At 40.9% G+C, this 26247-nt stretch overlaps 1 protein-coding gene across 1 annotated transcript in view; it reads left to right on the plus strand.

The window, feature by feature from the left end:
• Nucleotides 1–312: 312 nt before the first annotated feature.
• The window catches only part of marchf6 (membrane associated ring-CH-type finger 6), a 65469-nt gene continuing 39534 nt past the window's right edge, over nucleotides 313–26247 (plus strand). The window contains exons 1-5 of the mRNA XM_003219810.4: nucleotides 313–589; nucleotides 22580–22676; nucleotides 23587–23660; nucleotides 25095–25238; nucleotides 26064–26136. Of these exons, the coding sequence (XP_003219858.2) occupies nucleotides 328–589; nucleotides 22580–22676; nucleotides 23587–23660; nucleotides 25095–25238; nucleotides 26064–26136 (650 nt within the window). The 5' untranslated portion in view covers nucleotides 313–327. The remainder of the gene's footprint in view (nucleotides 590–22579; nucleotides 22677–23586; nucleotides 23661–25094; nucleotides 25239–26063; nucleotides 26137–26247) is intronic.

The raw sequence follows: 26247 nt of genomic DNA on the forward strand, positions 1-26247 counted from the left end.
AGATCAATAGGTACCGCTCCGGCGGGAAGGTAACGGCGCTCCATACAGTGATGCCTATGGCCACGTGACCTTGGAGGTGTCTTTGGACCACGCCGGCTCTTCGGCTTAGAAATGGAGATGAGCACCAACCCCCAGAGTCAGACATGACTGGACTTAATGTCAGGGGAAACCTTTACCTTTACCTTATGGCGTTTGGACTTCAGTTCCCAGAATTCCTCCTGATTAGCCACAGCGGCCGAGGCTTCTGGGAGTTGAAGTCCAAATGCCTGGAGGACTAACACTTGGGTATCTCTCTATCTATCGAAGCAGCTCGTCCGAACAGTCTGTATGCCCGCGAAGCGCGCGCGCGCCCGCTGGCCGTACGATGTGGGTCACTGGTCCGCCGTCCTCGCGCCCGGCCTCTGCGCGACGTCACTGTGGCATTGTTTCGGGCGGAGTCCCGGCGGCCAGTCAGAAGGCAGTGACGCGGGCGGGGCGGCAGGGGGAGCCCGCCCTCCTCCTCCACATCCTCCTCCCTCGGTCCCGCCCCGCTTTCCCTTCGCCCCTCGCCGGCCTGCGTCACCGGGCAAGATGGAGACCGCCGAGGAAGGTAACGGCCTGGAGGGGCCTGGGAGGCCTCTGGGTGCTCTTTCCTCCCTTTCCCCTTTCCCCTACCTTGCCGTGTGGGAAGGAAGAATAACCCCAAAACAGCGGCCTAGGCCTGAGAAAGGGAGGCAGAACTCCAGCGTCGTGGCCTATGGTGTTGTGCTGGCTTCAGAGCCTCAAAGCCAAAATGGAGGCGTGTCTTCCTGCGGCGTGTCGTTCAGGGAAGCGTAAACAGGGCCAAGGGGCTGCCTGGGTTCCAACCAGGGAAATAGAAGGTTTCTCTGCCTGCGGTGGCGGGGTCATTTGGGGCTGTGCTGTGGCTCACCATGCCAGGGGCCAGCGGGGTGGGTTTTACTGGGAAAGAAAGAGAAAGGAAGCGACTCCTGAATGGCCAAGAACAACGTGCCCCCTTCCTTCTTTTATTTTCATACGAAGATGTATACATAGGGCCCTTCCAGACAGGTCCTCTAGCCCAGGATCTGGTCCCAGGTTTTCTGTTTTTTAGACTGGATTATTTGAATCCGCACTGCTAGGTTTTATTTATTTATCGTGTCAGACGCAAACCGAGGGTACAGTTATAATGTATTTTAAAACACAAAGTTTTAAAACTTAGCATTATGCTAAATGTCCTTTGACCAGTAGCTGGCCACTTGGAATACCTCTGGTATTGCTATAAGAAGGTCCTCCATTGTGCATGTGGCAGGGCTCAGGCTGCATTGGAGTAGGTAGTCTGTGGTTTGCTCTTCTCCACACTCCTATGTTGTAGACTCCACTTTGTAGGCCCATTTCTTAAGTTTGGCTCTGCATTTGGTGGTGCCAGAGTCCAGTCTGTTCAGCGCTTTCCAAGTCACCCAGTCACCCAGTGTTCTGTGTGCCCAGGAGGGAGTCTCGCATTCAGTATCAGAGCCCTTCCACAAAGCCTTATATTTCAGAATATCAAGGCAGAAAATCCCACATTATCCGAGTGTGGACTCAGAGATTGTGGGATTTTCTGCCATGATATTCTGGGATATAGGGCTATGTGGAAGGACCCTCAGCTATGCTTTGAGGTTCTTGGTTTTAGCCTGCCACTTTTGGACTCTTGCTTGCTGAGGTGTTCCTGTTCCTGTGGAGCATAGAAAATATTTCTTGATTTAAAGTGTTGGCATGCTGGTTGATATCAGAACAGAGAATGGGCCAGAGATGTCACTGCCTTGGTCCTTTCATTTATGACAGCTACTTCCTGACAGATGTCAGGTAGTGCAGTGCCGGCTAAACAGTATCATTTCTCCAGCGGTGTAGACATCCTGTGATAATGCGGCCTGTCTCATTAAGAACCACTGTTTTAATGTGGTAAGATGTGTTCCACACTGGGCAAGAGTATTAAGCAGCAGAGTAGCAAAGTGCAAGGACAGATGTCTTCATTGTATCTGTTTGTGGTCCCCAGGTTGTGCCAGTCAGCATTTGTATGATATTGTTTCTAGCGTGCACTTTTTGCTTGATAGTCAAGCAGTGCTTCTTGTAAGTCAGAGCAAAGTCCAGATTAACTCCTAAGTATTTTGATGTGCTGAAATGCTCCAGTGGGATTCCTTCAGAGCTCGAGATGCTTGTCTGTTTTTAATGTGAAAAGCACACATCTGTGGTTTAGATGGATTGGGAATCAGCTGGTTTTCCCAGTAGTAGACAGTAAGAACACCTACAACTTTGGAGAGTTCTATTCAACCATTTCAAAGTTCCCTTCTTGGGCGGTGATGGCTTATATGAGTCCACACTCTCCGATAATCTCGGTCCCACCTTCTTTGCACATGCAGATGGTGGGGACAAGGCCTTCTCAGTGGTGGCCCCTCTGTTGTGGAACTCCCTTCCCAGTGACATTAGATCAGCTCCCTCCCTCTTGACCTTTAGAAAGCAAGTTAAGACCTGGCTATGGAACCAAGCACTTGGAGAGTAGTACAGGGCTATATGCAGCTACGCAGTGAATGCAATTTTATTGGAATGTGGATTGTGATTTTGGATGGTGATTTTGGGTCTGTGTGCAATGTTCTTAACAGCTTATTTAAAATATTTATATGTTGGTGTTTTATGATTTTCATAACTTTAATGTTCAATGTATATTGTGTTTTGTTTGTTTTATGTTAATGTGGCATTGAATTATTGCCAGTTTGGAAGCTGCTCTGAGTAAATAAATAAATAAATAATCTGAGGTAAACAAAAAACCTGGGATCAGATCCTACAGGACCTGTCCAAAGGAGCCTAACCTCTTTCTCTTGAATACTACCCCATTGAGGATAGCTGCTGGTGAAGGGGACAAGAGTCAAGGACCTGATTTAATAAGTATGCAGAATAGAATGTTTGATTAATAAATAGTTATAGTAGGAAGACTATCTGTTCATTCACTCAGTCATTTCCGACTCTTCGTGACCTCATGGGCCAGTCCACGCCAGAGCTCCCTGTCAGCCGTCACCACCCCAGTTCCTTTAAGGTCAAACCAGTCACTTCAAGGATACCATCCATCCATCTCGCCCTTGGATGGCATCTTTTCCTTTTTCCTTCCATTTTCCCCAGCATCATGATCTTTTCCAAGCTTTCCTGTCTTCTCATGATGTGGCCAAAATACTTCATCTTTGCCTCTAATATCCTTCCCTCCAGTGAGCAGCCGGGCATTATTTCCTGTAGGATGGACTGGTTGGATCTTCTTGCAGTCCAATGCACTCTCAGGATTTCCCTCCAGCACCAAAGTTCAAAAGCAACTATCTTCCTTCGCTCAGCCTTCCTTATGGTCCAGCTCTCGCATCCATAGGTTACTATGGGGAATACCTTTGCTTTCACTATGCGGACCTTCGTTGCCAGTGTGATAGTCTGCTTTTCACTATTTTATTGATGTTGGCCATTGTTCTCCTCCCAAGAAGTAAACATCTTCTGATTTTCCTGGCTGTAATCTGCATCTGTAGTGATCTTCGTGCCTAGAAATATAAAGTCTGTCACTGCCTCCACGTTTTCTCCCTCTATTTGCCAGTTACCAATCAGTTGCCATAATCTTGGTTTTCTTGATGTTTAACCGCAACCCAGCTTTTGCACTTTTTTCTTTCACCTTGGTGATAAGGCTCCTCAGCTCCTCCTCACTTTCAGCCATCAGTGTGGTATCATTTGCATGTTTCTTCCAGCAATTTTAACTCCAGCCTTAGATTCGTCAAGCCCCGCACATCGCATGAGGTGTTCTGCATACAAGTTAAATAGGTAGGGAGAAATTATACAGCCCTGCCATACTCCTTTCCCAATCTTGAACCAGTCTGTTGTTCTGTGGTTTGTTCTTACTGTGGCTACTTGGCCTTTATAAAGATTTCTCAGGAGACAGACAAGGTGACTTGTTATCCCCATACCACCAAGAACGTGCCACAATTTATTATGACCCACACAGTCAAAGGCTTTAGAATAATCAATAGAGCAGAAATAGATGTTTTTCTGAAACTCCCTGGCTTCCTCCATTATCAGCGGATATTGACAATTTGGTCTCTCGTTCCTCTGCCTTTTCTGAACCCAGCTTGTACATCTGCCAACTCTCGCTCCATGTATTGCTGGAGTCTGCCTTGCAGGATCTTGAGCATTACCTTACTGACATGGGAAATAAGTGCCACTGTACGGAAGTTTGAGCATTCTTTAGCATTTCCCTTTTTTGGTATGGGGATATAAATTGATTTTTTCCAATCTGGTGGCCATTCTTGTGTTTTAATTTTTGCTGGCATATGGCATGCATCACCTTGACAGCATCGTCTTTCAAGATTTTAAACAATTCAGCTGGGATCCCATCGTCTCCTGCTGCCTTGTTATTAGCAATGCTTCTTAAGGCCCGTTCAACCTCACTCCTCAGGATGTCTGTGTCTAATTCACTCACCACACCGTCAAAGCTATCCTCTATATTATTATCATCCTTCCTGTACAGATCTTCTGTATATTCTTGCCACCTTCTCTTGATCTCTTCAGCTTCTGTTAGGTCCTTGCCATCTTTGTTTTTGATCATGCCCATTTTTGCCTGAAATTTACCTCTGATGTTTCTAATTTTCTAGAAGAGGTCTCTTGTCCTTCCTATTCTATTTTCTTTTTCCACTTCCATGCATTGCTTGTTTAAAAATGGTTCTTTGTCTCTTCTGGCTAACCTCTGGAATTGTGCATTTACTTGGGCATATCTCCCCCTATCACTGTTTCCTTTCGCCTTCTTTCTTTCTTGGGTTACTTCCAGTGTCTCAGCAGACAACCATCTTGCCTTCTTGGATTTCTTTTTCTTTGGGACGTACTTTGTTGCCGCCTCCTGAACAATGTTGTGAACTTCTGTCAATAGTTCTTCTGGGACTCTGTTTATTAAATCTAGTCCCTGAAATCTATTCTTCACCTCCACTGCATATTCACTAGGAATATTTGTGAGATCATATCAAATTGGTCTGTGTGTTTTCCCCATTCTCTTTAATCTGATTCTAAATTGTGCAATAAGAAGTTTGTAATCTGAACTACAGTCAGCTCCAGGTCTTGTCTTCACCAACTGGATGGATGTCCGCCACCTTTGGCTGCAAAGGATGTAGTCAATCAATTTCGGTGCTGAGCATTTGGTGAAGTCCATGTATAAAGCCGTCTTTTGGGTTTTTGGAAGAGAGTGTTTGTTATGCACAGTGAGTTTTCTTGGCAGAATTCTATCAGCCTACGTCCTGTTTCATTTTGTTGTCCCAAATCATGCTTGCCTGTGATCCCAGTTGTCATTTGACCAGCCACCTTAGCATTCCAATCTCCTCTAATGAAAATAATGTCTCTTTTTGTTGTATTATCCAGTAGGTGCTGCAGATCCTCATAGAACTGATTTAATTTTGCTTTTTCCAAAGCTGTGGTTGGGGCGTATATTTGGATCACTGTGATGTTAAAAGGCTTACCTTGAACTCGAATTGAGATCATTCTATTATTTTTTGGTTGTATCCAAGCACTGCTTTAGCAACTTTATTATTAATTCTGAAGGCTACTCAATTTCTTCGGTATTCCTCTTGTCCATAGTAGTAGATCTGGTGGTCATCTGTTGTGAAGTGGCCCATTCCAGCCCGTTTCAGTTCACTGACTCTCAGAATGTCTATCTTTAATCTTGACATCTCACCAGTAACTACATCCAGTTTGCCCTGGCTCATAGATCTTACATTCCAGGTTCCTATAGTGTGTTGATCTTTAGAGCATCGGATTCATCGTTCACCTCCATCACCGTCGGCCATTAACCTTCCTTTCAGCTTTGAGCTAACTGCGCCATCACATCTGGGGCTAGTTGAACTAGTCCTCTGTTCCTCCCCAGTATCATTTTGACCATCTTCGGACCTGGAAGTCCTATCTTTCGATGGTAAACTGACATTTCTCTGATTGTACTGATCCATTTAGTTTTCATGGCAAGAATACTAGAGTGGGTTGCCATTACCTTCCCCAGGGATCGTATTTAGTCTGACCTCTATGCCATGACCTTCCCATCTTGGGTGCCCCTTCACGGTTTAGCTCATGGCATCATCGAGGTGCGCAAGCCCCAGTACCATGTCAAGGTAACAATTCTTTGCATGGGGTGGAAGACTATAAGGTTTGATTAATAAATACTGATAGTACAAAGAGTAGAAGGTTTGGTTAATACAGTAAAGAGTAATAGCATGAAGAGTATAGGGTTTGATAAATAAAAAAGTAGTAGTATGAAGGATAGAAGGTTTGAAGGATCTGATCCCAGGTTTAAACTGGATTATGTGAGTATGCATTGCCAGATAATCTGGGATAAACAAAAAACCTGGGATATAGGGCCTGTCTGGAAAGATCCATAGAGAAATCAACTGAAGGGCCTGGGAAATACCAGGACAGGAAGGATGCCAGAGATGGGAAGAAAAGCCAGATGGATGGCAATAGCTTTGGATGGATGGAAGGAAGGAAGTTCAAACAAAACTGATCAGATGGAAGGAAGGGCCCTTCCAGGTAGGTCTTATATTCCAGGATCAGATCCTGGGCTATAGGGTCTGACTGGAAGAGCCTGAAGAGGGTTCAAACAAAACTTAGAAAGTCCAAATTGTGATTGATGGACTGAATGACCTGTTATTGGGGAAATTCTTGGGAAGCTTGTGAGACATTAAAGGGAAGGAAGAAAGTTCAAATCATAGAATCATTAAGTTGGAAGAGACCTCACAGGCCATCCAGTCCAGCCCCCTGCCAAGAAGCGTGAAAATGACATTCAAAGCACCCCTGACAGATGGCCATCCAGCCTCTGCTTAAAAGCCTCCAAGGAAGGAGCCTCAACCACATCGTGGGGCAGAGAGTTCCATTGCAGAACAGCTCTCACAGTCAGGAAGTTCTTCCTAATGTTCAGGTGGAATTTCCTTTCCTGTAGTTTGAAGCCATTGTTCCATGTCATAGTCTCCAGGGCAGCAGAAAACAAGCTTGCTCCCTCCTTCATATTTATACATGGCTATCATATCTCCTCTCAGGCTTCTCTTTTGCAGACTAAACATGCCCAGCTCTTTAAGCCGCTCCTCATAGGGCTTGTCCTATGATTTTAGTCGCCTTCCTCTGGACACCTTCCAGCTTGTCAACATCTCCCTTCAATTGCGGTGCCCAGAATAGGACACAGTATTCCAGATGTGGTCTGACCAAGTCAGACTAGAGGGGTAGCATGACTTTCCTGGATCTAGACACTATACTCCTATTGATGCAGACCAAAATCCCATTAGCTTTTTTTTGCCACCGCATCCCATTGTAGGCTCACGTTTAACTTGTTGTCCACGAGGACTCCAAGATGTTTTTCACACATACTGCTGCCGAGCCAGGCGTTCCCCATTCTGTATCTTTGCATTCCATTTTTTCTGCCTAAGTGGAGTATCTTGCATTTGTCCCTATTGAACTTCATTTTGTTAGTTTCAGCCCATCTCTCTAATTTGTTAAGATCATTTTGGATTATGCTCCTGTCTTCTGGAGTATTAGCTATCCCTCCTAGTTTGGTGTCATCTACAAACTTGATGATCATGCCTTCTAGCCCTTCATCTAAGTCATTAATAAAGATGTTAAACAGAACTAGGCCCAGGACAGAAGCCTGCAGAACTCCACTTGTCACTTCTTTCCAGGATGAAGAAGATGCATTGGTGAGCACCCTTGGGTTCGTACACTTAGCCAATTACAGATCAACCTAACTGTAATTTTACCTAGCCCACATTTGACTAGCTTGTTTGCCAGAAGGTCATGGGGGACTTTGTCGAAGACCTTACTGAAATCCAGATACGCTACATCCACGGCATTCCATGCATCTACCCAGCTCGTAACTATTGAAAAAAGAGATCAGATTAGTCTGGCATGATTTGTTTTTAATAAATCTGTGTTGACTATTAGCGATGACCGCATTCGTTTCTAAGTGTTTGTAGACCACTTCCTTAACAATCTTTTCCAGAGTCTAGCCTGGTATTGACTTGAGGCTGACTGGACGATAATTGTTTGGGTTGTTCTTTTTTCCCTTCTTGAAGATAGGGAGCACATTTGCTTTCCTCCAGTCTGCTGGGACTTCTCCCGTTCTCCAAGAACTTTCAAATATGATTGCCAGCGGTTCTGAAATAACTTGTAGTTCCGTCAATACTCTTGGATGTAGTTGATCTGGCCCTGGGGACTTGTGGCCAGGTGTTCCTGGACAACTTGTTTCCCTATTTGGGGTTGGATTTCCGCTAATACTTCCTTCACTCCATGTTGCTGAGGTTGAGGCTGGCTTTCTTTTTGTGAGAAAACTGAGGCAAAGAAGGCATTAAGTAGTTCTGCCTTTTCCCTATCCCCTGTCAGCATTGTCCCATCTTCTCCTCACAGAGGCCCTATCGCCCCTTTGTTCTTCCTTTTCCTACTGATGTAAGAAAATAAGCCCTTTTTATTGTTTTTAATGTCTTTGGCAAGCCTGAGCTCGTTTTGCACTTTAGCCTTGCGAACCTTTTCCCTACAGGAGTTGGCTATTTGTTTGAATTCTTCTTTGGTGATTTCTCCCCTTTTCCACTACTTGTGCATGTCTCTTTTGAGTCTTAGCCCAGTTAGAAGTTCTTTGGACATCATTCTGGCTTCTTTACACTTGTCTTATTTTTTTTCTTTGTTGGCACTGTTTGCATTTGCGCCTTGAGTATTTCACTTTTGAAAAACTCCCATCCATCCTCAATTCTCTTGTCTTTTAGTATTGGCGTCCATGGCATGTCGCTCTGTATTTCCTTCATCGTTTGGAAGTCAGCTCTCCTAAAGTCCAGAATGCGGGCTTGACTTGTCTTAGTTTCAGCCTTTCTTTGTATCGCAAACTGCAGGAGCACATGGTCACGTGCCCCTAAGGATCTGATTACTTTGACTGCATTGATCGGGTTCTCCTTGTTTGTTAGGATGAGACCAATCCCCTTGTTGCCTCTTCTACCTTCTGGACCATAAAATTGTCTGCAAGGCAAGCAAGGAATTTGTTGGACTTCCCACTTTTGGCTGAGTTTGTTTTCCAGCAGATATCAGGATAGTTCAAATTGCCCATGACTACTATATATTCTTTGTGTGTGTTTGGTCAACTGTTGACAAAAGTCTTCATTGAGTTCTTCGTCCTGGCACAGTGGTCTGTAGTGGACACCCATGACGAGATCTTTTTGAGTCCTGGTTCCCTTGATTCTTATCCAGATGCTTTCAAGTTGGTTTCCCGGATTGCAATCTTGCATCTCTTCTGCAACGTAATTATTTTTGACATATATGGCTACTCCCCCTCCTTTGTTCTGTTTTTGTGGAAGAGGTCATAGCCCTCAATGGCTACATTCCAGTTGTGGGAGTCATCCCACCAGGTTTCAGTGATGCTTCTGACATCATAAGTGTGGTGTTGTGCTAAGAGTTGGAGTTCGTCTTGTTTATTTCCCATGCTTTGTGCATTAGTGTAAAGACATTTAAGCCCCTGCGACCTTCACCGTAGCTGTTTATTTGGGATTATTGTGCTTTCAGTACTTGGTCCTTGTTGTGTTTGTGCAACCCTCCATTTAGCCTTTTGGCAATTCCCTGCAGTTGTGGGTAAAGTATTGTTCGCAAGGCTGTTGTCCCCCTCCTCCAGCTGATCTAGTTTATAGGATGCAGATGCCTATTGAGTTGTTGTGGTAAATATCTAATGAAAACGTTTTGATCAAGAACAAAAGGAAAAGAGGAACGTGAAAGGAAAATGTGTGAAAGTGTAAAACATACTTGCAAATCCTATAAAAGCCTCATCCAAGCTCTGTTTCAGTGTGGCGCTTTCTTCTATTGCTACCCTACAGACATTAATTGCCAATAAATCCATTGTATTTTCATCTCCTCATCTCAGGGCCCTTCCAGACAGGCCCTATATGCCAGGATCTGATCCTAGGTTTTCTGTTTATCCCAGATTATCTGGCAGTGCAGACTCATATGATCCAGTTTAAAGCAGAAAACCTGGGATCAGATCCTGGCATGTAGGGCCTGTCTGGAAGGGCCCTGAGGCAAGGAGATGAAAATACAATGGATTTATTTGCAAATAATGTCTGTAGGGTAGCAATAGAAGAAAGCGCCAGACTGGAACAGCTCGGATGAAGCTTTTATAGGATTTTCAAGTATGTTTCACACTTTCACACATTTTCCGGGAAACGTGGAGGACTTGGAAGAGGAGGCGGGGCTTCCGAGTTCCTCTTCCGAGTCTTCGGCTGAAGCAGCGGCAGAAAAAGGAGCCTCACCGCCTCTTCCACGCTCCTCTGCTGCCGCCCGCTGTCACTCTCTTTCTCACCCTCGCTCTCTCGCTTGCTCATTTACTGGGCGGAGCAGCCTTCCTTCTTTCCTGGCTGCAGGAGCAGAGGCATCCAGAGCAACATGGCAGACACAAAGCAAGGGGCCCACCTGCGCTCATAAGAAAGGCTTCACTCTCCCTGGGGCTTGCAAGGGGGAGAAAGGCCACTTAACTATTAAAAGCAGCAATGGGGTGGATAAATAAATAAATAAATAATTTCCGCGAGTCCACGATAAGCGAACCGTGACGTAGCGGGGGAACACTGTATTCCAGTTCAAAGCAGATAATGTGGGATTTTATTCAGCTGTGTGAAAGGGGCCTCAGTATTTCATTGGCAACAGATCCTGGAGGTTTCAGAGTTGCCTTTTTTAAAGGGACATCTCACCTAGGCTCTAAAGCTACCCCCAGTCCCATGTTGCTGCAGAGGAAAAGCATAAACAGAGCAAGAGGGTATCTGTTTCAATATATGGCAGCACCAAGAGTGTGTCTATGGTGGTGGGGTTATTTGGGACTGTGTTGTTGTGCCTCCTGGGGTGCACAATGAAAGGTGTGAGTGTTGTGGGTTTTGCAGAGAGTGTTTGTGAAGAAGAAAAAGAAGCCCTCCTTTAGTTTTATTTGAGAAACCTGTTTTTTCTCTTGAAAACTGTCTCATTAATGTTAGGCATGGAGTTATTGGCCCCAACTCCATGTTGTTGCTGCTGCTGCTGGTGTAGGGGAAAATCTTTAACAGGACCAGAGGGTGTCTGGTTTCAAAATATAGTAACAATTGGACTCTGTATTTGGTGGTGGGGTCATTTGGGGCTATGTTGTGATTCCTCTGGTCTACAGTATTGTGAGTTTCGCCCAAAATATGTATTGAGAAGGAGTGTGAAAGAGGTTAAGAGAGAAAATACTCCTGGGTGGCAAAGAAGGGTGTCCCCCCTTCCTCCCCCGTTTAGTATTGTATGAGAACAGACTGACTCAGATTTTTCGCTTGAAAACTGCCCCATAGGGTTGCTTTGAAGCCAAGCATGGAGTTGCTGGCCGCAACCCAGCTTGGCATGTCTCTTATGTAACTTTTCAATGAGGTGAGATGGCTGCAGGAGAAAGCAAGTTTCCCTGGAAGCAGATGGGATGGCCTCCTCCTGAGTTTCGTGCCTCCTGGTGCATGGAGGGAAGTGTAACTGCTCCTCTCCCAAACAACGCAGCCAGGGCAGCTTGGAAAGTATAGAGGCGTGAGTGGTTTGTTGCAACAAAAGCAAACCAGTGCCCAGTGTTGAAGAGTAAGCACACTTATTTTGGCATAAGGTTTCCAAGATTGCAGTATGTTTGCATGATAATGCTTCTGTCACCATAAATATTAGTCTCTTTGACACACCAGAGTGAAACAAAATGCTGTCACTTGCTCAGATCTTGACGCAATTTTTTAAAGCAAACAGCATGTTTATTATTGTCATAGATTGTCAAGATAATGTAAACTTTCAACCCTAATATTCTCTTTTGGTCATTATCTGAGGAAAGAAACAAGTCTGTTTTTGTATGTGTGTAGAACTATGAAATTTACACTGGCCATTTAGTGCACTTTCAAACTGACATTGAAGAAAGTGGTTTCACTGTGCAGATGATTATAGAGGAAATCCTAGAACCAGGTTGATGCTTGAATAGTGATTACATAGATCATTAATGTGATTAAGGGCTTTCATTCACATGCTTTTGTGGGAGTTGTCTGGCCACTACAATTAGAAATGGTTAGCTTCTAACGGCATTAAATGGTCAGTGTAGATGAGGCCGAAGAAACAGGTGATATCACCAAATCACTTGAGTTACACCTTCTCTTATTTGAGAGTAAAGCATGGTCAGGCTAGGTTAGGATATATATAATACACCAGCAGGGAAAGCAAGAGATTTCTGTGTTGAGTTGGAGAGGATGTGGTAGTAATGAGTGGAATGAAACAGTTGTCTGAAACAGAGTGAGAGAAATTGTGTTCCTCCTGTCTTTCTTTGATATTGATATTGAACTTAAAACCATCCAGTGAATATTTTATTAAGGTTTATTCTAGTATATCTTACAGAGTAAAGAAATAAGAGAATCTCCTGCCTGAAGGCTTACATTCAAAAACGGTGCTTCTCAAAGCAGTCTCTGGACCAGTGATGGTCCCAGATCTTGTGGCTGCTCGTTCCTAGCAAATTTCTAGGAAAGAAAGAAAGAAATACTTGCACTCAATAGACACATATTTATTGCCAATCCCTGGCACATTGGAAAAAATTGCTTGTCTCCCACATGTAATCTGGAAAGCAATAGTCTAAAAGACATGACACACAAGAAACCAGGATTGGAAAGGAGAAATAAAACATACTCAGGAATTAGATCCTAAGAAGCATAGTTTATAATTCAGCTGTTCATTGATCTGTATTTAAGCACAGTGGAAGTTGCTTCACTTCCTTCTGTTGTAATGTAGCTGGAGATTCTGCGCTGGGCAGGAAGTTGGATTTGGTAGCCCATGAGGCCTCTTCCAACTATATGATTTTATGAAATGGTGTAAGAGCTCTCATCTGGAGTGGTATACAGGAACGCTGAATATTGCCTGACAATTGTTCTCCTTATGGCCCCACAAAAAGGGAGGGGATTTCTCCTTTGAAGGGATTTGGGCAGGTCCACATCTACCTTCCACTTTGCACTTTCCTACACTCTATGATTTGATAACATACATGCAATACTACAAATTCCTCTGCACTGAGGATAGGATTAACTGTTTTCTATTACAATAATAAGGCTGCAGGTAGATTTTTTTTAACTTCATAATTAGAGATTGGAGTCAAAATTTGAATTGGCTATGCTCTTTTCCTTGAAGCTGATGACATAGTGATCATGGCTGGTGAGAAATGCACTGCTTTGAATTTCTTTTTTGTAATTTGTATAAATCATCTCCTTTTACATAGTTTAGAAATTTTATGAGAAATGTGTATCTAATACTCCCAACATAAACGGCTTCCTTCGTCCCATTAATTTTTTGTTATGCTCTACTACAACTGATTGATTGCCACAATTGTTATAGGAACAGAATCTCTTGGCTGCTTCTTAAGCATAATTTAATTTTAAAGTTAATTTATTTTAAGGTCTTGCCTTGTAATTTTAAAGGATGTTTTAAGCCTGGTCTCAGATAATAATGTAAAAATCTAGCAACAAGCATTTTGATATTTTCATATAGTACTGGAAAATGTGTAAATCAGTTACAAAAGTAATCTCACACATTTACACTGAACATCTTAATCCCTCACAGGTTTTGTTGAAAAATCTGCACAGAAATGGAGCTACAATGTAGCCATTCTCCCCAAACATTAGCCACATGCTATAAACAGGCTTATAAAAAATGATCTGTGGCACAAAATGTATCAACCTATGTTGTGGCCCCCTTTTTGATAGTGCAATATATTGTGACAAAACATCTCATATTGTTTTTCAGTATTGCAGTGCTGTGGTTGACTGTAGGATGGGTCAAAGGTTTTGATAGATAGAACACCAAAATGTAAGGACGTTATTGAATGATGTTGCTATCCCATGCCACTGGCATAATCCGGGATAGTAGTAACTTACCAGCATCATGATCCTTGATGTTGCATCACTCCAAAGCATTGCTCCATTGTAACGATTTGAGATTCTTCAGCCACATCTTTGGTTGAGCACTTAATTCTTCTTGTGGCACTATCAGGTGCTACAGATAATTTGCCTGTCAGTTAAAGGGGGATAGGTTTGTCATGGGGAGGTGGGAAACCCGGCAGTGGGTTGGACATGGCATCTTGGAATAGGATCTGTCACTAAAGGTGACAGTCCTGCTTCCATACCAGTTTGCCACCTCTACAATAAAGCCCTAAGTCATAATCTCAGGTCCCTTCTACACTGCCATATAATCCAGATTATCAAAGCAGATAATCCAGATTATCTGAAATGGATTATATGAGTCTACACAGTTCAAAGCAGATGATCTGGATTTTATATGGCAGTGTAGAAGGGGCATCAATTCTAAACATACACTCAATATATTGATATTCTCATGCAGTGAGAAAATCCCCTAACAGTCAGTGCAAGAATTTAAATTTTTTTTTGCTGCAAGCAGGTTAAATATCTTTTGAAAAATAAAGGATTTGCCGGGAGAAAAAAAAAACTTGATTCCAAACAAGAGAGTGTGTGGTGCTGATATTTTCTCCTTCTTTGTTAGGTCTAAACTTAAAAATATTTTGAGAAATAGTAAAAACGACATCCTCTTCTTTCAAAATCTATTGCATTTTCAAAATATAGTAGAGTCTCACTTATCCAAGCTAAACGGGCTGGCAGAAGCTTAGATAAGCGAATATCTTGGATAATAAGGAGGGATTAAGGAAAAGCCTATTAAACATCAAATTAGGTTATGATTTTACAAATTAAGCACCAAAACATCATGTTTTACAACAAATTTGACAAAAAAGCAGTTCAATACGCAGTAATGTTACATTGTAATTACTGTATTTATGAATTTAGCACCAAAATATAATGATATATTGAAAACATTGACTACAAAAATGGCTTGGATAATCCAGAAACTTGGATAAGTGAGACTCTACTGTATATATAGGACCCTTTTGTGACTTTTGGCCCACCCTGTATAACTGCTAAAAAAATTACTTGGAAAAACCACTAATAGATACCAGATACTGTGGGCTCTATTTCAGAGGAAGAACTGGCAAAACCACCTCTGAGCATTCCTTGTGTAAGAAAACCCTGTGAAATTCATGAGGTTGTCAAAGTAACACTGAAGACGTTCCAGCTGAAGTTACAGATACTTTTCCTAGCTATGTAGGCTGAGAGCATCTTGAATGCTGATAGAAAAATAAAGATCCCCCAGAGCAGTTTCACAGAGGTCTGGAAAGAAGGGTTAAGGTGAGGGTGCAGTGGAATTCTGCTGGTATACTCAATTTTAATCTTGCACTCTCCATTCAGAGAGTGGCCATTCAGTAGCCTCTTTGGTTGTGGGGCTGGAACTTTGCCTGCTGCCCTCTGATACTTGTTGCGCAGCCCAGGGAAAAACATTGTGCAAGATTGCTGCTTATGCAACTTGTGAAAAAGTAACTGTGCTAGAAAGACTCCTGGTTGCTTATGTCAGCCTAAGGGCCCTTCCACACAACCATGTAACCCAGAATATCAAGGCAGAAAATCCCACTATATCTGCTTTGAACTTTTTTTATCTAGTCCACACTGCCATATATTCCAATTCAAAGTAGAAAATGTGGGATTTTATTCAGCTGTGTGGAAGGGGCCTATGTTTCCAGTGGGGTTCTGGTGATTGGTTTAGTTTAGAATCTCAAAATAAAGTACGTTTTTTTACTCACATGTAAAAACTGTATTTCTTTTCAAAAAGTGAAATAATCAAAATTTGCAAATGTTAAGTGAGGCTGTAATGAGGAGAAACCACTGATATTTTGCATACAGTACACAGCTGGGATTATTCTTTTATTGAGGATTATAAATTTATTGTTTTAATTGATGTATTTTTTGCCCTGTTTTTTATTGTTTACATGTATTAACTGTTGGAATTCGTATGTTTTTATATTGTAAGCCACTTTGAGTCTGCACACAGAGAAAGGCAGGGTACAAATATTCTAAATAAATAATAATAAAATATTTACACTTTGTTTTATTTTTTTACTGGTTATTTACTTTAAAAGCTTCCCCCTGTCTTTTATTGGTGACACTATTTTGGACACTGTTTAGTGAATATAACTGGCTTTAACAGTGAGTAACCAGTATGCTCTTCTTTCTAAAAATGGAAACTTTTCTTCAGTGAGTTGTAGCAATCAAGTACAATCTATTTTATATATGTTTTATATATGAAGAACCCCCATTTTACTTGTGATATTTGTTTCATGTCACTGTGTGTATGAATTGTTGCTTGAATTAGCATATTGCTTTTGAAGACAGTTTCCATTGAAGTTTTAGCTATGTAAATGCACGATTAGCATTGTAGTTCCTATGCAGGGTAACAGTTTTAATATTTCTTTAGAAAATGTAGAAAGGCTGTTTACATAGAACTCCTTCCAACAATGAGTGCTTTCCATTTTAACTGAGAAATGAATTGGAAAATATTACCATCAGGGTTTGTTTAGTGCTTCAGAAACGCAACTGAATATGTTGCTAAGGTTCATGTTTCTCATAAAGAATGGCTAGTGTGTATATGTGTGTGTGCATGCGTATGTATGTATGTGTGAGTACATATATAGAGTGGGGGAGAGAGAAAATGATTGACAGGGTTCCTTATAATCATGTGAATGATGTTTCTTCTGTCCAAGAAGACATATTTGAAGTATAGGAAAACCTGATGCTAAAGCCTGTCATGAATCAAATGGGTTTTTATTGTTAGTACCTGTAGAGAAGGTGTAGAAAATTAGAAATGGTAACTAACAGGTAATCTGTAGAGCTTGGCAATGGAAAAGGAATCTAGGGTGGAGTCCAGCTCAGAAAAAGGTCATTTGTGGAGCATACCTATACCTACTTTTTTTGAAGTAAGGCTCATTGAATGCAATAAATAGGGAGTTTTGATTAGATATGTGTATGATTATTATGCAGTTAGTGGCCTTTAGCACAGTATCTGAGACATGAGAGAAGCCTCCCACAGGATGGTAAAATATCAAACTTCTGGGCGTCCCCTGGGCAATGTCTTTGCAGATGGCCAATTCTTTCACACCAGAAGCAACTTGCAATTTCTCAAGTTGCTCCTAATGCGGGGGGAAAAAAACCCACATTATCTGATAGCCAAAGTGAACTTACAGGGTTGTTAAGAAACTGCAGGTAGGGGAACTTAAGGAAAGATGTCTGTATTGGTGTTTGTTATTACAGTAAATTCCCAAGCAATTTAGGATTTATATTTTAACTGTTCTTTGCTTGTCTTTATAAATACAGCATACTGCAGAACTGTATATATGATATGACATTGCTATTAGAGGCAAGTCATCACAATCATTGACATCCAGGCTTTGATTTCAGGAGATGTCATCTGGCATATAAGTAGCTTGTGTGATCTTATTTCCTTTTATGCTGAATTCTGCGATTTGATCACCTATCCTCTAGTTAATATTTACTTTCCATATATACAAAGAACATTTTTTGTTCTATGCCCATAATTGCTTATCAGCTTGTGTTTTTGGATGTTTCTGGGAAATTATGTACAAACAAAGACACATAGGCTGCAGTGCGCAAAGGTTTGTAGTTGTTAGCTGATTTGAGTTTCTCATGTGAAATTGGAAGATGGCCATGGAATGGTGCAATACATGGAAAGAAGTAGAACCGAAACAAAAAGCAGAAAGTCTGGAAATAAAGGAGGGCAACTATGTTCAGCGAGCAACTTTGTGAATGTATTCCCTAAATTTTACTCCAGATTAAAACTATTATTCTTGCTGCTTGTTCTAAGCATTATTTTTAATGCAGCTATATCAAACATACATTATATGATTGTGTAAATTATTGATTTTAATTGTAAATTGTCCTTATTAGTTATGTTAACTAAGCGATTTCACATTATTTAGGAACTGCATAAAGTGTATATGGGAAACTTGATTTAAATTTCTGATTTCCTTTTTATCATTATTTAAATTGCCTTGGTTAAAATGTGTAAGCATGCTTTTAATCACTCTTCCACATATATATTTTGAAAATGAATACAAAAAACAACACAGGAGATTGCTTTAACTGAATCAATTGCTGTAATGGTTTGGTATTGAGTTACGACTTCAGGAGACCAGGGTTTGAATCTCTGTTTGGCCATGGAAACCCATTGTGTTACCTTGATCAAGACATTCTCTCTCAACCTCAGGGGAAGTCAATGGCAAACTCCTTTAGAACAGATCCTGCCTAGAAAACCCTATGATAGATTTGTCTTTGGGTTGCCGTCCATCATAAATGACTTGAAGGCATACAACAAGAACAGCAACTGCCTTAATTTCCCAGCATATATGACTATTTGTTTTCTTTTTGTTTGTAGAGATGTCTGTAGATATGATGCAGCTTGTAACATCAGTTTATGATCTCTGGTATTTGTGTGTGCATATATGTGCAGGTGTACTGAAAGTGACAGGAAACACAGTTTTTAAATCTCATGTTAGCAAACTGAGGATAGTTGTCTTTTCTCTTTCCTTCTCCTAGTTTTATCCTTTTCTTGAAGGTAATTTCATTCTCACTGCTGCTTTTTATTGTCAGAGAGTCTTAGTTCATAGTACAAATAGAATACATTATTCTGTTTCAATGTGTAGTCATGTAGAGAATCCATGGTAGAACTGAGAGTTCGCCTATTGAAATAGAGGCCGCGGGGGGTGGTTGCCTCGAGGGAGGCTCTGGAGGAAGTTCCAAGAAGTTCCAGTGGAAGATTTCTCACCTTTGAGGAGCTCAAAGGCTCCCACCAGATGCTCAGAGGCGGCGGACGGCAGGGCGGGCTCAATACAGAAGAGGGCGCAGAGCTGCAAGGAAGCCCAAGAGGAAGCCGCCACCGCCACAGCTTGAGAGGAGAGGGAGAGGGGGGAGGACTTTTCTCTCCCTCTTCCTCCAGCTGGAAGATGCAAAGGAGGAGGAGGCAGCGGAGGGGGAAGCAGAGGCAGCCATGAGCACGGCGGCGGCTTCCTCTCGGGCCTCCTTGCTGCTCCACACCCTCTTCTGCATGGAGCCTGCCCTGTCATCCGCCGCCTCAGAGCAGCTAGTGGGAGCCTTTGAGCTCCTCAAAGGTGAGAAATCTTCCATTGGAACTTCTTGGAACTTCCTCTGGAGCCTGCCTCCCTCCCTCGAGGCACCTTCCCCGCTATCTGTCAGTTTCGGTTATCCAAGAATGGGCCCGCCCATTTATCTCGGATAACCGGTACTCTACTGTATAGCCTGCCCTTCCTTTAGTGGGTTCCAAGTAAGACACGTGGCTCTCATACACTTTGTTCTTATAAGAGCCTTGTGATCTAAACCAGGCTGAAAGGGGACTACTGGCCCAGTGGTCCCCAATGTATGCCACAGCTCATTGGAGACTAAAGTTTTTTAAAGCACAGCCTGGCATTTGTAAGAATTGTACCACACTGGTTTTCTTGTCACTGTGGATGTTATTTATGCAGCAGCTTTATTGAAGTTTAGCAGTTGTAAAGCTGAGCAGTTGTCTGATAAGGGGAGAATCCCAGATAGCATTAGTGTAAACATACACATTTTTTGAAATATTGATTTCCAGAATCTGAAGCCTACAGTTGGAATGGGTTGCTGTCTCCATACTGTTGGGTTGCCTTCAAGCATCTGTTTAGCCAATATTAGATGCACAGTTCCATGTCAGAATGATTATTCTGGTCAGTTTTTAGAAGGCAGCTTTTATCTCTGTCAGAATGATTGTGAAAACCATTATTTGCTTCCATTTTTCAACTCAAATACCATTGCAAATTGAACCACATTGATCTGATTCTGTCAGGAGTCATTCAAATAGTAACACCCCACATTTGTTTTCTCAGCCATTAAAAAGATAGAAAATGCACTTCTACATGGTTAAAATTTGATGTTTCTCCCCCGTGTACTGAATTTCAAGTCACTCCCACAGATGGCGGAGTTCTAGTGAATTGCTAAAAATGGTATCTGTTGCAGACTGCCATTACAAGCAAAGAGCTGTAATTAAATTCTTGGTTCACAGAAATGAAAGTGTGGTGAACATCCACAAACATTTGTGTGCAGTGTGTGGGAGCTGTGCAGAAGATTTTGGTAAGCATTGGCTGTCTTTTTGTCTCTGGTTCAAAATGCTGCACCCAATTTTCATCACCTGTAACAATCTGGGACAAAAAGGTCACCGCCTTGGCATCACAATGCTCCCACAATTCTGAAGAATTGTTTTCCTCTCAATCTTGTGGTCAGCTGTGAGATTTTGCAGAACCCATTTTGTGCGGATTTTCAAATATCTGAGAATCTCAAAAATTGAATACACACTTCCAATTCTTATCAACAGCTATAGGGCCAATTGCCATGTTTGATGTGTCAATCTGCACAAATATTGGCATCCACATGGTTCAACATGTCTGGAGTGCTGTCTGTGATAGGACAACCAGCACACAGCAGATCACGGAGCTTGTTTTCTGTAATTCCTGATGCTTAAGCTTTCTTAGTCCCCCGCCCAACAGTGCTCCTATTGATTGTACAACTACCAAACATGGCACATAAACATTTATGGATATTCGCCCTACTTTCATTTTCATGAACCAAGAATTCAATTACAGCTCATTGATTGTAACGGATTCTTTCACAGACATCATTTTAACAGTTCACTATAGTTCCACAATATGTCGGAATGACCTGAAACTCAGTACGTGTGTGGCAGAACCATCAGATATCAAGCATGCAAAAGTGCATTTTTCTATTTTTGTTAATGGCTGAGAAAACAAATGTGGGGCATTATCTTTTGAACAAGCCTCATATTATCAAGTTTCAGGGTCTTTCAGTCTGTAGTAGAATCTGTACAATGGTATGATCTCAGGTTGTCCCTAATCTGCTTTAGTTTAGATTTTATTTATTATGCCATAATAGTGTTTTTAGTCTGAACTGGTCTTGTGAGCCACGTGCAAGTCTAAAATTGGGGTAAGGGAGCAGTAGTGTACCTTGTAACCCATTGACTTCAGTGGAACTTGCTTTCTTGAGTCCCACTTTTGGTTTGTGAGTAAAAGAGACAAGGATTCTCAGCATGCTGCTGCCAAATGGTAGGAAGGAGTGTATTAGGTTGACTATGTTGGAAGACCTCTGGATCCTTACCAATGTGGCAGTGGAAGGCTCTGACTCACTGAAAGCAGAAAGAACTGCCAGTTGCTGTTGTGAAGCCAGTCAGCTCTTAGTCCTGCTGCATCACCCCAAAGCAATAGCACCTTTGTACCTGCCACCAATTTGTCCTTGCCTGGGAATGTATACACAAACACACATACATACTGATTGGTCTGTAGCAATAGGGCTTACCATATTGTCTGTGTGCTGGTGGGCTCATGTAATGCCTGTATCTTCCATCTAGTACTCATCAAGCTTACTGTTTCTATTTTGAGTTTAAGTTTAATCATATATTACAATGGCTTAAAACATGTAGCTACACTTTTTGAACTTTCTTCCCCCCCCCCCAATTTTTTAAAACATTCTAACCTGATGAAGAATTTGAGGAAAATCAAAAGATTGCAGGCATTAGTAGAATTGTAATTAATAAAGGCCTTGCCTACCTGCAGATTTTGTATTTTGTTTTACACTATTCAACCCACAATTTAATTAATTACAAAAACAGATCTCTAAAACAGGCTAAGCCAGTTAAATTTAAAATACACTGGCAAAGAGAGTCCTTGAACTATTGCCAAGCAATCTCCAGTATTGCACCACATTCATGAGAAAGTTGTTCCATAGTTGAGATACCCAAACTGAGCAAGCTCTCTCCTTTGCCAGTATACAGGATACTTCGAAAAGAGCCTCATTTCATGATCTTAAGCTATGAGTAGGCTGACACAGAAAGACATGGGTCCCGACCGATTAGGGTTTTTTTGGATAAAGGATCCATCATGCGGAAATGTCAAATGTTTGTTCTTGCAAAATGTCAGTTATATACTAGAGGATGCATGGTATTAGCACCTCTTCTTTTGTCAGACTGTTCCAAATTGAATTGTCTGCACTTTGAAAATGTATGCCCTTCTGTCTCCAGATGATTCATGCATGGATTTATGCAAGATGCTAATTAACAGCTTAAAGTAACTATTTTCTATATTTATTTTTAGATTTTTATGTAACAATGCTCAGGTCTTTGGGTTTTATGGATTTTTTTGCATAGATTTTTCATTCCATTGTAGATTTTGAGTTGCAGAATGGGCATATAAGGTGCTTTACTAAAGCTATAATTGCTGCACAACTACTTTTACATCATTTTTCCTCGTTAACGTATCATACTGAAGTTTAGTAATTAATCACTGTAGGAGAAAAAAACAGATGTAAGCATTTTTCAGTTAACCATTGCTATTTTTCCTTTCCATTGTTGTTATTGTATGCCTTCATCTTGACAAGCTTTTCTAGCTCATCCTTCTCTTTGTATATAGATATTGAAAAACTGTTTTAATGTTTTGTGATTTTAAATTAAACAAACCTTATGCAGATTTGAGATACAAAAGGTCTTATTTTGGTTCTGGTATCTCGTGTTTAGCAAACCACAGTATATTATCTCACAATTATAATTCTCTGTTTTATAATTTTATTCCATGTTAACTGTGCATGTTTGTTTTCAACAGACATATGCAGGGTATGTCGGTCTGAAGGAACTCCAGAAAAGCCTCTCTATCATCCGTGTGTATGCACTGGCAGTATTAAATTTATCCATCAAGAATGGTAAGCTTCCTGTTTACGTCCACGTCTGTTCTGAAAGTGGTGCATGTGACTTCACTTATGAACACTTTAGTGGTTTCACAATTGTACATAGAAACTATGTTTCATTACTTTCCAGCTGACTTTGCGTATTAGTTCTCGAGATTGTTAGCTTTTTAATGTTTTAATAAGGTTTGACATATCCATGGTTTAAATACCAGGGACATCATTAGATGTTAAAGAGAAAATAAAAACTGTTTATAGTAGTCTAATCTTAGTATGGTTAATGGAATTACCTAAAAAGATCATAAAATTCTTACGTAATTACTAGATATTATTGATCAACAATGGTTTTGCTTGTGATGGCATTGTTTATACAGTAATGCTTGTTTTTAAAAAATGCTGTGTATTATATTAATTTTATTTTTCTTATTGATACATTTGTTTTTGTTAGAATCTGGAGAGATCTTTCATGCATGTGTATTTTGCCCTTGTCATGTAATGCCTCTCTGGAGAGTCCTTCAGGGATAGGATTCAAATTGCTGCAATGCAAAGGGCAGCTACTAAAAAGAGATTGATTAAAATAGGAATAACCACTGTGCATGTAGGTTTTATCCTTTATGTTTGGATTCTTCACCTTTTTAAAATTACTTTTTTTGAAACTTAGGTATGACTTTTTGGCCCTAGTTGGTGTTTAAGAATCTGTTTTATAACTGTTTAAATCAGTGCCCAAGATTTCTGGAGATCATTATTGTTGATTTGCAGTTCAATAAAAGAAACTAATTTACAGACATTACCTCTTTTGTTCTCTTCTCAAATATTCAAATGACAGTTCTAGTTTAAAAGTATAACTTGCTGAAGTTCCTAATTTTATCTGCTCAGAAATGTCTTGTTTTTAGAGCTGCACTACTATGATTGTTATATTTTATTGCAGCTTAGTTCAGTGGCTCAAACACAGCAGAAAAGAATACTGTGAATTATGTAAACACAGATTTGCTTTCACACCAAGTAAGTATATGGCATGACTTTATATCATGTTTACATTAAGTAGTTTGTTATGGTTATTTTAGTGTACAAAGGCTCTTTAGCTGGATTAGGGCCAAGTTTACCTTTGGAAGATGAAAGTGCAAAGATGGAATACTACCATATTTAAGCTGTCTCTGGTGTTGCATGCTAAATTCCTGATTACAACCATCACTAAGTCACTTGAAAATAATTGAAATCAGACAAGCGGCATGTAAACAGTATCTTGTTATTTGTATTTTCAAACAGTATTTATGTTACTAGCGAATGTGTGATATCAACCTTTTGATAATGACTTTTAAAAGATAGAACAACAGAAAAGGGTTTACTGCAATGGTGGATTAGTCACCCAAAATAGCAACAAGCAAGTTGACAAAAAGGCAGCTAGGACTGTGTTCTATGTAATAAGGAGCATTTGATAGAAACATACAATCATGCAGTTGTACGAGACCACAAGGGCCATTCAGTCTAACCTCCTGTCATGCAGAAACACACAATCATAGCATTCCCAGTAAGATGGCCATCCAACTTTTGTATTAAAAAAAAAACTCCAAAGAAGAGCAACATACTCCCTTTCCAAGCAGCTCTTGCCATCAGGAAACTCTTCCTGAAGTTTAGGTGGAATCTCTTTTCCTATAGTTTAAATCTGTTCCTCCATGTCATAGTCTCTGGAGTGGCATAAAACAAACTTCCTCCTCAATATGATATCCTGTCAACAGGGCTATCATGTGTCCTCTTAACCTTTCCTTCTCCAGGCTAAACATGCCTAGCTCACAGAGCCACTTCTCTCAGAGCATGGTGTCCATACCAATGTGGAAATGTTACTGTGGTTAGATTCTTCCCTTGGCAGCTATAGGGCTTTGTTGTAGCATAGGAGAGTTAAGCAGACTCTTTGTGGCCAAGGTCAGAATCAACCTGTTTTAATAGAACAGGTTGAGTGTTCATACTGCGATGTCAATATGCTGAACCTGCAGGCAGTGGGCTCTTGGTTGACAGTGTCTTTGAATACGCAACATCATTTTAGAGTCAACTGTTCTCCTAACTCTGAGACCATGCAGACAACGCTGTAATATTATGGACCTATGCTCTAATTTGTAAAATCCTTCCTGTTCTTCTACAAAATTGAGTCTGGCAATGGTTGGTAAGGTCCATAGGTCGGTGATAGAGCACTTCCTTAGCTAGCAGAAGCTTCTAGGTTTAATTCTTTATCTCTAGTAGGAATGGAAGAGACTCCTCTGTGATACTCTGTAACCCCATTGTTAATTGTTGTAGCTAATATTGATGGACAGTAGTCAGTTTCCTATCGTTCTGCACTAATTGTGAATTTCTAAATGAAAAACCTTTTTCTAGTGGTTCCCTACTTGAATCTAGTAGTGTTTCAGATTGTTTTCTTTCCATTTTTGTTCTCCCTTTTCTTAGTTTATTCCCCAGATATGCCTTCCCGGCTTCCAATCCAAGACATATTTGCTGGACTAGTTACAAGTATCGGCACAGCAATACGATACTGGTTTCACTATACACTTGTGGCCTTTGCATGGTTGGGAGTTGTACCTCTTACAGCATGTAAGTATTTGATATTTTTCTTGTTAGTGGACACCTAGATTCTGGTTATAACCAGGATGTAATAGCTGATTATTGAAGAATCAACTATCAAACCTAGATGCAGAATGCTTCAAAAGCGATTCTGGGACATTGTAGATGTCTGTATTTGCACAGAGAACAGTGACACACCTATAAACTTGTTAATCAGGCTCCTGAGGCACTGTAGAATTCATAGCATGTTTAGGTCTCTTTGGAGTTGTAGATAGCGGCACAGAGATGAAGGTGATGCATGCTAAGAGAGAAAAAGACAGAGTAGTAAACCCATTTGATACATTGTGGTACAGTACATACAAGCTCAACAAATTGTGAGAATGAGATGGAGACGGCCTGCAATCTAACATTAGATTTTTTAAATATTAGGTTTTTAAATGATCAAAACGTTGGTGAGGGTTAGATTATTTGATTCGTTTAATTCTTTAATTCTCTCAGCGTATTGCTTAGGAAATGTCTGAGATAATATTGCTGCCATTATGAAGTAATGAAAGTATTTTCAAAAATTCTATTGAATGTGATCCCTTCCCTTTGAATTAGTGTGCAGATGCAAATTCTCACAGATCCTTTGTTTGTTGATTATCAACCTGATATGATGAAATTCGGAATGCCTGGCACATTTCCTTTATCTTAAAAATTGAATTTAGAACATGACATAATGGGACTGCAGGGAAATACAGCCCCTTTGCACTTTTAATTCTCCACCATGCCATGTTTTTGTTGCATTTGACAATTCTAAAATCCAGGTTTAGTGGTCAGATATTGTTGATTGCATTGTGCTTATTTTTTCTTTAGGCCGCATCTACAAGTGCTTGTTTACTGGCTCTGTGAGCTCACTACTGACACTGCCATTAGATATGCTTTCAACGTAAGTATAGTCTAATATGAATTTTCTCTGCTGTGCCTCTCAAGGATTCCCGGATATTCTTCTGTGTTGACTGCTGTTGCATTTTCTTGAATGTATGGAAATTAATGCTTC

The sequence above is a fragment of the Anolis carolinensis genome, chromosome 4 (genome assembly GCF_035594765.1).
Source record: "Anolis carolinensis isolate JA03-04 chromosome 4, rAnoCar3.1.pri, whole genome shotgun sequence".
Lineage (NCBI taxonomy): Eukaryota > Metazoa > Chordata > Lepidosauria > Squamata > Dactyloidae > Anolis > Anolis carolinensis.